General features: G+C 38.4%; 1 protein-coding gene across 1 annotated transcript in view; it reads right to left on the bottom strand.

The window, feature by feature from the left end:
• LOC103136206 (ryanodine receptor 3) overlaps positions 1–14,616 on the bottom strand; it is a 130,986-nt gene that overhangs the window by 78,380 nt on the left and 37,990 nt on the right. The window contains exons 14-23 of the mRNA XM_016670049.1: positions 14,095–14,216; positions 13,098–13,278; positions 8,719–8,854; positions 7,347–7,442; positions 6,959–7,077; positions 5,952–6,085; positions 4,118–4,359; positions 3,661–3,853; positions 2,010–2,226; positions 1,833–1,937 (exon numbers count right to left, since the gene is read on the bottom strand). Of these exons, the coding sequence (XP_016525535.1) occupies positions 1,833–1,937; positions 2,010–2,226; positions 3,661–3,853; positions 4,118–4,359; positions 5,952–6,085; positions 6,959–7,077; positions 7,347–7,442; positions 8,719–8,854; positions 13,098–13,278; positions 14,095–14,216 (1,545 nt within the window). The remainder of the gene's footprint in view (positions 1–1,832; positions 1,938–2,009; positions 2,227–3,660; positions 3,854–4,117; positions 4,360–5,951; positions 6,086–6,958; positions 7,078–7,346; positions 7,443–8,718; positions 8,855–13,097; positions 13,279–14,094; positions 14,217–14,616) is intronic.

The raw sequence follows: 14,616 nt of genomic DNA, 5'->3' as shown, positions 1-14,616 counted from the left end.
CTACGTTCAGAGTGCAACTGCTTGCGGTGATAAGACAGTTTTCTCTAGTGAACATGTTATGGAAGAGGAACAGGGGAGCATGTTTTCGTCAGGGAGAGAAATAGAGAGGCGTGTGGCTGGAATACTAAGCACTTTAATGCATTCCTTAATGCTTGACATTATGTCAAATAATCCCTTTGGCATTGCTGCCCATTGGAGGCAACATGACAATGGTGAGTATTTGGTAGGAAAACATGCAAGACTGTGCATAAATATGTAGCAGTGTTTTTTATTTATATTTGTTCAAAAGTATGAGCCAGCTCTATTTTAAACAATACCAAAAGTATGGAAATGTTTTCTTCTTCTGATTGTTCATCCTTTCGCTAAAAAATATTTTTAAGGTAAATTATGCATGAGAAGGTATCTGTTGTTTCCGTTATCTTATTTTTAATATGTATACACTTGCTATTATGTTCACTACTCAGACCTAGTCAAAATTAACTATTTTTTCACCAAACCTACTATTTACACAAAATTGATGCATTGACATTATAAAGGCATAAATCTAATGTTGATTTGTTGCCTGGTGACTAAAATTTTATTTAGCCATTGATATTTTGATGATTGTGTACAAGTAAATCATATGTGAATTGAGTTTTGCATAATTGTACTTTCTGGCCATGGTTGACAACACTGAGTTGTGGTTGTTTCTCAACAGATAGCTGTGAAAACTGAAACCATGCTCACCACATCAGTGTTCCATGCAGAAGCTGGCATGACTGTAAGAATCAAAGTTAGCTATTTTCCACATCAGTTTGGCAAATAAAATGAAATCTGAAGAAGCCCAAAAAGTGTAAGAAGCTTCTAGCAAATAACTTCTATTTCCTTTTGTAGTTCTCAGTTAAGGTACTTCCTCAATGTAGAAATCACAAAGGCTTGTCTTCACTTGGTCAGATATTAGTGCCACTAATATATGATGTTAAAGAAGATTTTAAAGCACATCTCTATTATGTTTTGTTTTTGTTCTGAAAAAATACTGAAAAATAACTGCACAGCTGTTTAACATAAATTTTCTAATGTGAAAATTAAAGAACTAACATAATGCATGTGATTAGATTTTGTTATTTGCATACTAACTCTTCAGTTTGTATGCAAAGGTAACCATTGTCAGCTCCAGTGTATAAAGTTGTGCAAATACTTGTATCTAACTGTGGCAGAAAAATGATGTTAGGTGGCATAAAATTAGTTTTCCACTTTGACAATGTAAAAACAGGTTGGCTTATTATTTTGAATTTTGAAACCATCCGTCCTGCGTTAATATTTAAATAATTGTCTGAAGACTATCACAGGTTTGGTGTTTTCTTTTTTTTTTTTTTCTTCTTTACAAAAAAATAAAATAAAAATGTTATTAAAGCAAACCCAGACTTTATTTTTGGATTGTCAAACTGGTCAAACATTCAGGTTTTTTTCCGTGAGTGAAACAATAATTCATGACTTTTACTAAAACACACCAAACAAAGCACCGACTTTACAATCTACAAACAAACTAGAGTGAAGGGTCTAAATGAGGGATATGAAAAGCAATGGACATTAAAAACAATGACTGATCTTTTTTCCACTTACCCTCTTTTAGGAGTGAACAGCAAATTATAGAAGAGAAAGCAAGATGATGTACAGGCAATTGTGATGTTATTGCTTTTTAAGACTAATGTTCCACTTTTTTGTATTAAGAAAATATGCAGTATACGGATGTTAATTTCTTGGCAAATGTGGCAAAAATGTATGGAACATGCTTTTTTATTTTTCTGTCCATGTGATGAACTTAAGAAACTATTAAGGCATTACTTTCTTACCTTGCCATAAGTCCATCCCAATTCAATCTTATTCATACCCCACAGTTCGTGTATGTTTTCAGCCAGCTTGTCTCGAACTTTCTCCAAGTGAGGCGGCATGACAACCTGAGGCAGAGACATTACTTTTGAACTGTTCCTGCTGCAAAGTAAGTTTTCAAACAGATCCTGTGAGCTTACCTGGCTGGTCTCTACAGGAGTGGGAATGAAGGAGGCCTGTGAGGTGAACTGGGTGGTCCCAAGCAGATCGCGGACTCCCTCCACATCTCTTTTGTACTCTTTCACCGGCTCCACCTTCATCTTCTCTTTTGGCAGCAAAGCCTCATAACATGGAGCATAGCTTGACGGTGGCAGGAACTTAAAGTCACCATGTCGGCCACCCAACAGGAAGCGAACCCTTAAAGGAAAAAAAACAAACAATACAACAAAAACAAATGATCATCTGTTGTTAATCTTCTATTAGGGGAAGATAACTGGAAGTGAATACTTAAATAAAAAGATGGAATCAAGTCCCCGGCCCCACCCCCTACACACACACACACACACAAAAGATAACATCTCTTAAACCCCCTCAACCAGAGGCAGGCTGAACTCTGAAAGACAGTGAAGAGCTCCTCAAGGGGCTGCCCAAAAATAGCTTCTGGAGTACTAGAGATGACACAACCAAGTCTCACTCTGACTACAGTCCTCAATTATTGAGCACAAAGTTGTGACTTTCACTTCACCACATGTTTAAATCCATGAAGTCACACGTTCACTGGGTCAGTTCCAAGCACAGGCTTGTAGGTGTGTTACCCATCTGGCGCTGTTCACACCAGCATTGTACATTTGAAAGAACTTTCCAACCAAGCCACACTAGTTGCAACAACTGTGACTCTGCTGAGGTGTTAAGGAAGTCCAGGTTGCTTTAATAGTGGCCTTAAGCTCATTTGCACTGGTGTCTCTGATTTTCCCCTGGATAATACGTCATAAAGTCCTCCAGAACATGGCATGACTCCCCCAAATCATCCCTGACTGTGAAAACTTCAAAACAGACCCCAAGCAGCTGGGATTCTGTTCCTCTCTACTTTTTTAGAAGTCTTCGATGTTCGAAGCGAATGCAAAATTTATTTTCATCTTAAAAGAGGACAATTCGGTTCTGTTCCTGTGTTTGGATACAAAACTGTGTGAATAACCATGTTCTTTACAATGACCTATTATGGCTTATCCTATTTAATTTAAATTGACGAAGACAGTCTGTACGAGAAATATCAACAGTTTTCCTCATAAATGGTCACAAAATAAACCTTGTGTAAAATTTTGGGGGTTTTTTAAATGTTTTTTTTTTTCTGTGAAAATGAATTTTGGATTTTCATTCAATGCAAACTATAATCATCTAAAATCAACAGAAAAAGCATTGAAATCTATCACTATATATCATAAATCTATGCAATATGTAAGTTTTAACTTCTGAATTGAATTCCTGAAATTACTGAGACTCACCTGGACATTATGAAAAACAGTCAAAATTGAAGTCTGAACAACAATAAAACAAATTTAAGTGGATTGTTTGTGGCTCCAAAACCTCAGCTAGGTGCCAGTGATTGTGTAACTTGTTTTACACCTTGTAGAAGGTGCTGATTCGGATTATTCTATTAAACACAAGCGTTACCACAATACCTAGTTCATGCCTTTATTTCATTTATTTCAGAGTTTTTACCTATGGAGCTGTCAAAAGGACATAACAGCTATCTTTTGGGTAAAATTGCAGGTTTTGCAGGTAAAACACTAAGGTCCGTTTCAAAAAGCATAGATTCATCCAACTCAGAGAGGAAAGGAAATAAACACTCACTTGACCCCTGCAGAGAAGCTGACGACGGGGAAAAAGAGTCCGTCTGTGTTAAAATTTTCAAACATGCCCTGGACCGGCTGTCCGTTTATCCTGAAGGAGATGCTGGGAGCTCCCAGGTCCAGACAACAGCTCACCACATCTTCCGAAGTCAGGATATGCTGGTTCAGAGAAGCGACAGCCCGCGGGATACGGCCTATTTGGGAGGTAAACACACGGGTGTGTGAACGTGGACCTGGTGAGCCGAGCTGGCACAGAGCAGATCTTTCCAACAGACACAGGATGGAGCACATTTACACGCCTCGACACACAGTCTGGGCAAGGAAATCACTCCTGCAGAGTACTGACTGTCTGGATGTAACCTGGCTGACTCCCAGGAATACCATTCATCTTTGACTTGTTAGGTTATTACTGTCACTACCAAACACACACTTTCACAAATGTTCTTCCACTCACTCACCTGACCAAAGATGGAGCCCATCAAAGCCAAATGAGTAGAGGTCGTCACCAACTCCGTTGCCCCCCCAGCCCTCCCCTCCTCCAGGATAGGGTGCGTAACCTTTGGTGTTGGCCCAGCCCACTCTCAGGTGAGAGGGCTCACTGGTCACAAAGTGGTCCACCTGATCAATCATCAGTTCATAGTACCACTTCTTGTACTGAGCAGAGCCCTCACTGACCCCCAAGAAGATGTTTGGTCTCATGCTGGAAATGAAGTGAAACAAAAAAAATCATTAATGTGCATCAGACCATAAAAGATGTTGTCAGGACTCCACTGTAAATATGGAAATTTACCCTCAAGAAAAGTGCATACTGTGCAAAATGACAGCAGTATTACTTCAAGTATCTTTATTAAAAATGCATGTTTGTTTCTCAAAGTTAAGATTAAATGTATTACTACTACTCAACACTGATCCGTGATACTATTAGATTATTTTATATAATGATTCTACAACTCTTTGACAGTGTGCCCTATTAACCTGTTTGTCGTTCAGTCAAAAACAGACCTAAAACCATTTTTATTGACAATAGCCTCATCAGACATTTCACTAAGTAAAACCTGGTTGTTTTATAGTGGAACTCTTTTTATCTTTACAACTGCTATCATTGTGCAAAATATTCCTCAGAGCTCCCATGTTGTCTATATCAAATTCTAACACCCAATTGATGCAGCTGAAATCAAGGCTGTCTTCTATTCCCTTTTCTTAACCATTCTCTGTAAATCCAGGAAATGGTTGTGTGAAAAATCCGAGTTCCCCGTCAGACCTCATATGGATACCTAAATGAATTTAGTTGCAGCCATGGGATTGGTTAATTCTCAATTTGAGTTAAAAACCAATGAGTAGGAGTTCCTAATAAAGATTGGTGAGTGAGACACAAATTTAAAATAAATTTCACTGCATTTAAAACCCAACTAAACTTTGTAGCAAAACTGAAGAGAACAAAGAAGTAACCTCCAGAAATAAAAAGAATGAGAAGAACAAACAAGAAGAGGAAGAAGCACCGCTGACTGGAAATTAGGGAGAGATAGACAAAGATAAAATGTTACAACATCTGTCAGCTTACAGTGACTGTGTGCAGGCAAACCCCTGCAGGTGAAAGAAAAGATGATATCTCCAACAACAACAAAAAAACCTGGGTAGCAGTAGTGATATGAACAACATAGAAGAAAAAGAAGGGCCGACTAGATATTTTGGAGATTATGTAATTGAGCTTCCCTGAGAAACAAGCACACATTTGGATCCGCTCTTTAGCCAGAAGGTTTACAAATGGCTTTGTCTCCTTGTAGCCTGGTGGGGACAATATGCTGGTACATTTTTTTTTTCTTTTAGCAAAAACAACCTTTAGTCACAGCTTGTTGACACTGTCGTGATACTGTAAGGTTATGAGGATTTTGTTTGAGGGCGTTTCTGCCTGGATTTCTGTGCTCTGGCCTGCGATTTCGGAGAAAAACAACAAGGATTGTAAGAAATCAGTTAGAAAGCCTCAAATTATCTAAAAATTATCCTAATTGCATACAGTAATTTGACAGCGTCACAAGCTAGTCTAGGAACAGATCAACTACATATCTAGAATGGCTTAACAGTGTCAGAAATGCATATTCCCTCACTTTACATTGCACATAATAAAACTAAGCTGCTTTATGCAAACTGTAAACAATCTCTCAGCTTAAGTGTGTGTGGGTCCAGTTATACTGTAATGTTCTTTTCACTGCTTTCAGTTGGACATAAAACAATCCCTGAAGTACAGTATTTAAGAGGCATGATTTCATTGTGGTAAACAGATCGTTCTCTCACCTCTGGACATCATTGACCAGTTGGGTTTGCAATAGCAGATCTCTTTTGGGCAGCAAGTGATCACAAATGAGGTTCTGATTGGTCCGAACAGCTACTCCATTGCACACACACAGCGAACAAAGCACATCCAAAATCTGAAGAAGAAAGCAAGCCAGCAGGAAGGATAAATAAATGTTAAATATTTACTTTATTTTATTTTATTTTTTTTTCATATTAAGCACGTCAACATGAATCCATATATTCCCACAAATGGCTAATGATCTGCGTTGCAAATCACTGTCCAAGTTGTTGCTCTGGGGACAGCCAGTTTCCATTAAACCATAGCATAATTACTGTGTGATGCTTCTTGGAGGTAAAAAAAACAAAAAAAAAAACATATCTAATAATATTCACTTAACAATAGCACAGGATTAAATGGCCCAGGAGGCTCAGCCAAAGGTGACAAGCCACTTAATCACTGACCTTTTGCTTCTGCTTCCATCGAAAAATGATGCATTCAGGCAGATTTATGACCTGGGCCAGCCAGCTGTCTGCTCTTTGATTTTATTACAATGGTAAACAGTTTTATTTATGTCAGGAAGACATCGCAACCTAACATCCCAGAAACCCTCTGCCAGGAGAGGAGTTTTATGCTGGTACAAGATATGTTCTGTCAATAAATAGCTGAAGAGGAGGAGATAAACACAGAGTTCCAGGGAAAACTTGTTTTCAATTAAATGTGAGTCGAGTTTACTCTTTAGGTAAGGACAACGTGAAGAGGAACATGTATCATAAAACCTACTATTTTAAGCTTGCTGTAACTATCCTTGCTGCAAATTGCATGTTCTGTTTCAGGAAAATGTTTAAAATCTGTTTCAGCATTTTTTATTTTTTTTTGTTTTAGTTCTAATGAGACAAAAAGGAAGGAAAATAAACTTGTACATCAACGCTAAAACCAAGAGGCGTATTTCAGAGTGCAACAATATCCCGCATTAACACTGACTACTGGATGTCTGTTCAGAGCTTACCTTGTGGTTGCGTCCATGCTTGTAGAGCAGTGATATAATAGACTTAATGTGTCCTTTCTGAATGATATTGAGTGCCTCGGGGCTCTCAATTAGGATGCAGTGCAGAACTTCCAAGATGCCTGCATACCCACAAAAAGCATCAATTAGTTAGCACAAGCAAAAGGGAAAGATAAAGCAGAGAACGCTTGTCATAGAGACAGATTGCGTGATTAAAAAAAAAACAAAAAAAAACACTGTTGGTACATATGTAAGACTATATATAAAAGGCAAATACTGCCAAGAGTTGAAGGGCTCATTTAAAGAAGGGAATGTGTTTCAGTGGTCAAGTTGAAAAGCTTTTCTTTGACAGGAAGCACAGTACAGTAACAATGTCGAATGGTAGGTGTACCTGAAGAAGACTCCAGTCTTTCCAACTTGCTCACAAGCCAGTCTAAATTGTTTGAGAACTGGGTACAGTTGTTCCGGTTTCCTCTGATCAATGCCGCTGTAAGTCACAAGAAATGTGGGTAAGTTAAATGTTGCACCACAGACCAACATGTTTGACTGGTACATTTCAAAGCTTGCATGATTCCTTTTATAACAACATAACAAGGTCGTCCAAATGGGGACACCTTAAACTAATGCCAAAGCCAGTTATATCAGAGGTTCTGCTTTGACATTTGTATACATATTAATTTCTGAAAGTGCCTAAAGTAGACAAAGAGGTAGGACAAGGAGAATGCATCAACACTTGCTGACAAACAAACTCGGTTAATGAATGCCCTAGCAGCAAAAAGACAGGGTCAAGGGATGCAGACGCGCAGGGAAGAAAGGAAGAAGGCAACCCAAATCCAGTTAGCGCTGTGCTACATCAGGTGTGTGGAGGAGGGAACAAGGGAGAGAGACGTGGATGGAAGACTAATTTCAGTCAGGAGGTGAAATCAGTATAAATAAGAGCATGAAGGACATTCTTGAAGGGTAGAAGCGCTTCAGTTTGTCTGGATGAAAGATAAACTTTGCATAAGGCAGCAGACATGGGCAAATATAGACGGAGAGCAAAAATATGCAATACTCATGGTTTAGTGAGATATGTCAGAGGAAGATTATAACAGTGCGTGTAAAAGAGGCTAAAAGTGATTGTTGGACAGGAGGGTTAATGATACTGGGTCATGTGGAGAACATGGGAAGAACAAACAAAACAGATAGCAGACAAGATAATGATGAAATTTGACATTCACTGACTAAAAGGTGGCAAGAGGGGACATAATGGATCTCTGTGTGTTGGGTGCCAAAGGTATAGCTGCTTCCGGACGCACACTGCGTCCTATTTTTTGAATTTGCAAAGATTTCACATGCTAGTTAGGATTTCTCCTTAAGAAATGGAACCATACAAAAATATCCTGGTCTCACCTTCCTACAGTTAGTGGCCTACATATACTGAATAAACACCAGACTTGCTTCAAAGAGTGGATTGTTGAGTTTCCCTGTTATCAGGGTCAATCAATTGGTCAACTTAGATGAACAGCTGATTTTTTTGGTTCATATCTAGTTGAATGGCTGTTGTGTTACAGCATGGAATGGGATTGCTGTTTATTATTATTTTTAAAAACATGTTTATATGTAACTGAAATGTGCAAAGCATTGTTTACCTGTCAGATTAGCAGCAAAAAAAAAAAAAATCACACTTCCAACCATTTTTTTCTCCCAATAACTCACATCTCAATAACAGTACATGCAAATGTATGTGTGTATGAGGGACGATTATGAGACCAGTTTATTACCCAGAAGCTCATAAAGCAAGTTGAGAATATCCTTCCAGGCAGCTCCGGCCTCTGACCCAGCACACTCCCCAAAATGGGCCGCACTGTTGTAGACGTTTAGCCGGTCAATGCAGTTGGAGACAAGGGTCAGCATGCCCTAAAAAACCCCCACAGAAATCAGAGATGTCTTTACATCTAAAATTTATTGTGCTGCATTAAAGGGTCATATTACAAGACAGTCTGAAAGCATGGTGTTTAAATAATTAGTTAGCATTTATTTCTATTCACACTGTTCTTCTAAATATGGATATTATGTCCAGTGATTATGTGCAGTGTACCCCACCTCTCACCTGGAACGTTAGCTGGAGACAGGTACCAGCACCCTTCCTGACCCCACTAAGGGACAAGGGTGTAAAGAAAATGGATGGATGTGCAGTGATATTTTTGTTAATGACAGATTAGAGGTGTACCGAGTGCCCTAATGCAAAGGCACAATCTATTGTCAATATTCAGTTGTAGAATAAGTGGCAGAGGTCACTGCTCAATACAATGCCCAAACTTGTGGCAATTGATACAATCAAGAAACACCTGAAGACTTATTTAAAAAAAGATTAAATGATGGACATTCCTGAAGGTGACAGAAGCAAATAGATGAACCTATGCAATGTCTTTAATAGGAAAACACATTAAGACATAAACAAGTGCACTTGAGATGAAGTGGTAAAGCTGCCCTTGGTGTAGGTCCATCCATAAATCCATGAATCTTCCTCCCTCTGCTTATCTGAATGGTTGTCACTAAAGAAATGGGTTTAGGAGGGGAATGAAGACATCTCTCCTCCCAGTGACACTCCCCAGCTCAATCTGGAGGATCTAAATGGGTTCACAGGTCAAAAAAGGGTATAGTGTCCCTCCAGTGGGGTTTGATCTCCAACCAGAGGGATCTCCCAAGAAAATCCTCAAATCAGTAGCAGTTCTACTCTGAAGCACCCTAAGGAGGTAAGATGGTAATTTTATTTTTATAAGACATTTTCAGCAACAAGGCAATTCAAAGTGCTTTACATGAGTTAAAAGGAAATACAAACAAAATAACAAACCAAAGGAGAGAAAAAAGAGGAGAGAAAACTAATCTAATGTTCTAAAGTATGTAAACTAGTTCAGGGTTGCTAAGTATCTAATTCCATTTCTAAATAGTAAGTACTCTACAGTTTCTGATAAAATAAGCGAAAGAATGACTGATCCAATTCCTTTTCTGGGTTAAAGTGAGTACTCCACAATTCTAAGTTTGTTCTAAATCCTTTTCTGGGTTAAAAGTAATATGAACTAAGCAGTGACTGATCCTGTTAAGCATTTCTTGATTCTAAGTTCGTAGTTATTCTAATTCTAATTCTGATTCCATTTCTGGGCTGTATAATATTGATCTAAATAGTGTGTACTCCACAATTTCTGATACTACTAATAAACTAAAATAAATGAGGAAAACTCATTTCATCTACAAGATGTTCTTTGGGTCATAATCCACATCTCATGACCTTAGAGGTGAGGGTCCTGATGTAAAAGGTCCAATAAACCAGGATTCAACTCACCATGACAAAAATCTGTGCATCTCCTGCTCCATTCTACTATCATTTGTGAAGAAGTCACCAACTCAACTTGAGGTAGAGGCTGATTGAACATAGAGGGAGTAGTTCACCTTTTTCTAGTTGGGATTCAAGGCCATAGACTTGGAGGAGCTGCTTTTCACTAAGTCATGAACCATCCCAGTTCTTGCTGAAGGTCACAGAATAAAGTTTTCAGCAAAACTCACAAAAAGCAAAAAAAAAAAAAACCCAACCTGATTTATAATTAAAAAGGATCTCGAATAACCTTTTCAGAAAGGACCAGCAGCCAGTTTGCTGATGATATCTTTTTTTAAGTGGTGCTACAAAATTCAGGGAGGATTCAGACAGGTCTGTCTGCCAACTCATGCAACCAAATACTTGACAGCAATTTGATAATTTTTTATTGTATTGTTTTCTTCCAAATGTAGTTAAGCGACCTCTGAATTCTACACTGCTAAATATCAAGACATTTCATATCAAAGACAAGAGCTCATTAATTAATTATTGAGCTTCATTTGTAAAAGCTGTTGCCAAATGTTTATTAGAGTCGCTGTCATAGATGCAGCTCTCTCTCCCCTCGCGTGTCACAGTGATTTATGCCACATAAGAATGCCTACAGTGATCTCATATGCAAAATGGAGGGCGTTAAAAAGACATAATGGAAATTTCAAATGATTTATAACACCAGGAAAAATCATGAGTCAGCTTTTTTTCACTGACAAATTAACCTTCAGAAGGCAATTCATCAGGAGCGACACAGAGGATTTCCTTTTATCGTATCATACCAAAGAAAAAGAAAGACAATTGAGACCTCGTGGTATTATTTTAGGATTTTGAATTTAACTGCTTAGCATCAGATCTCTTCAAGATTAAATCACTGCAATTATTGTTGCGGAACAAATAGCGTTTGGATGTCTGAGGTGAAACGGCTATTCACTATACCAGCTGACATACTGTGTAATTGATAAAAGTAATTTAGGCTGTGGAAGCTTAGCAGCTTCAGTGCGCTCATGTTCGCTCCGGGGAAAACTTATAGCACTGAAACTGCTGACGCCTTCACTTCCTGCGCCTCCAAATACATAACAGCAATGAAACATGCCTCAATTGGCCTGACATCCGACACTTCTCACAGGTTTCCTTCCATTCTCAGCTTAACCAAACATGCTGTCAAATTTAAGTAATCACATAACTCAGAATTTCTCTACCACAGCCTTTTTATGCAGAGCAGAACATTCACCGTTTTTCAGGAAAGTTCCTAAGTAAGAGGTCAGAAACCTTTATAATCCAGTGAAATAAAATTTGTCAATAGCCACAAGAGCTACATTTCACTAAAGACAACTTATAGTTTTTTTTTTCTTTTTTTGACAAAAACATGAAGTCTAGGAAATGTGTCTTTTTTTTTACTGTTAAGAACAGACATTTTGTTAATATATTTTGATTTCGGAAAAAAAAGAAAAAAAATCTTTCCGTAAAAGAAAATGGAATGGTTTTCCATATTTCTGTAAATATGGAAAATAAAGGGGGGAAATATAAAAATAAATAAATAACAACTCTTGCACCATTCATGCCATCCTCTGGCAGAAATTACATGAAGATCCACCTAAAAATAATTTCAAGATGATTATGGGTTCCTTATTATTTGTGGCCAAAACGTTTACTAGTGCCTGAAAGTAGGTGAACCAGAATAGTAAAAATAAAAGGGAGTAATGTACAAAAAAATGTGATCACTATTTAAAATGCTCATCCATATTAACGAGGTACAAAAAAAAAATTGACATCGAGTTGATGTCGATTTATTGGTCCAACTCAACTTGAGGTAGAGACTGACTGAACATAGAGGGAGTAGTTCACCTTTTTTCTAGTTGGGATTCAAGGCCATAGACTTGGAGGAGCTTACAGAGATCTGTACAGTCATTTTGGAAAAGAATAAGTCCAAAAGTAGTATTGTCTGCAGCCACTCTATAGACTATGTCTAGTCATCATTTTTAAACCAAATAACCTGAAGTCAGATCATCTTTGTAAAGTAGATTTCAATTTGAATGGACTTTATCTGGTTAAATTAATATTAAATAAAAAATTTTTTTAAGGCAACTGAACCACAAAACACGTGTTGTTCAAAAGGTGTAAGAGGTATGGCAGTTTGATCAATTTGGTACAAGAGGTTCTGCAGCTATAAGCTATTTCTGAACATTTTTGGATGGAATTAAAAAACAAAAAAAACAAAAAAACAACTGAGATCATTTTGAGCCAAAACTGATATATAGGAGCAGTGCCAGTGATTACGATGACAACCAATGGATTCGGTTGTCAATGAGCATCTGCTGTGAGTGAAGCTAATTATTTTTCTAGGTTTGCTGCAGTGGTTTTAATACAGGTGCATCCTTTCCTTAAGTGCTTCATTAATGTTTAACAGAGTTCAGGATCATTTTTCGTGACCAAATTGCTTTCTTTTTCAGACTCTGTTTAGTTAAGTTCCCTGAATTTAGAGCAGATGTTCATGTTGACAGAAGTTTTTAAAGCATGTTGATGCTTTAAAAACAAACCTGCATTGATGGTTTGATGGATAAATAGATCAAACCTAAGGCTATTGCTTTATTTGAAGCTTAAAAGGTATCTATCTACAATAGCATCCTGACCGCATCATAGGTTGGTATGTTTTGGGCGTTGGAGCCCTCAGAGGGGCTGGATTGGTTTGATGCTTTGTTTTGATCAAGGCTTCAATGGTAGAGACAAGACTTGCTTCTGTTATTAAGTAATATTCCATAATGCGTTTTCACAGCCTTCTGTGATGGTATAACTCACTTCTTGTTTGAAGAGGTTCTGTCTGTTCTTGAGTGAACGCAGCTTTATCTGCCTCTCCTCATGCTCCAGCTCAACATCAGGGAGTTGGAAGTAGGTGATGAGGTCATTGAGAGTTTGGAGCACCTCCTCGACAGGCAAGGCAGAAAGGGTCCTGTTCTTAACGCTGAGGCAATCAAGGTCTCTGCGACAGATAGACAGAAGCAAGACACATAATTACAACAATTCCCACTGAGAATTACGATCATTTATTGCTTTACAATTGCCCAATGAATCATAAAGGCAATAAATGTACGCCTATTGGGTAGCTGTGCGGATGTAAGGACATGCAGTGATGACTAGCAGTGTTTAACCCACAAGTTCATTCATGTTGAATAACTGATTTCCGCTGACCTGCTAAAAATAGATTCTGTCGTATGCGTGGGAGGGATGAAGGGGGGAGATGTATGTGTCATAGCTGCAGGAGGGAGGCTGACACCTCCTCACATGTTGACACGGCAGGGACCCAGAGGGATGTCATAGTCTGCGATAACAAATTAAAAATAGAGTCCAGTCGTAGTGGTCCTTTCTCAAAGCTGGCCTTTTTCCCTGCTGAAATAGTTGCCATTTACAAGCACCAGGCAGGTCCACTGAGCAAGCTGCCTGCAGGATGGACTTCTCACTGAGTCAAAACTCACAGGCTTTGAGCATGGCTTTCCACTGGTGACATCACAACGTGTGACTGTGTGAAAGACTGGGGGGCTTTGAGAGATCAATGTTCTGGCTTCAGCTATAATCTCTGTGACATGGCGCCACAAGGGAGTGAGCTGTATTGTCTTATTAGTTGTGTTCCTTCATCATCAGCAGGTGTTTAAGTTACCTGAATGTTTTTTTTGTTGTTGTTTTTTTTTAGGTAACTGCCTCAAGGGATCTCTAATTTGTTTTAAGTGGATAATTTGGTTTAATGGGTAATTTGCACATCCACAACCTTCCTCGCATAGGTGAGCGATGTTTTGCATACCTGATGAATCGGTTAAAGAGAAGCGTTGTGTTGCGGATGATTCTTGCGGCTCGAGACTCTTCGTGTTGACAGCGCTGCAGGGTTAACCCATCATCCATATGACCCTCAGAGTGAAGACAAGCCTTGAGGGAAAAGCAGATGATCAGATGATTTAGGAGAAAGATTTGAGTATCCACAGCCAGCATTAAAAGACACCGACAAGAACATGGCTGAAAACAAGAGGTGGTCCGACTGCACAAGCTTTACTGAATGCACAATGCTTTGCAAAGTTAATCTAAACCATGTAATTTCTCTACATTTTGTCACATTACAACAGACTTCAGAGCATTTTAAAAGGATTTTAGGTAACACTTTGGTTGAAGGGGGGTGAATAAGACTGACATGACACCGTCATAAACATGACATAACACCTGTCATGAACATCAATAAGCCTTCATGAATATTTATGCCTGTTGTCATAAAGCGTCATTTGGTAAATTATGACACTTTTAATACAAAGTTGACATAATTCAAAATGTCTTT

This window comes from Poecilia formosa, unplaced genomic scaffold, assembly GCF_000485575.1.
Source record: "Poecilia formosa unplaced genomic scaffold, Poecilia_formosa-5.1.2 Scaffold30, whole genome shotgun sequence".
In the NCBI taxonomy this organism is placed as follows: Eukaryota; Metazoa; Chordata; class Actinopteri; order Cyprinodontiformes; family Poeciliidae; genus Poecilia; species Poecilia formosa.
The sequence above is the reverse complement of the archived record's forward strand: the minus strand, read 5'-3'. Positions and strand labels throughout refer to the sequence as shown.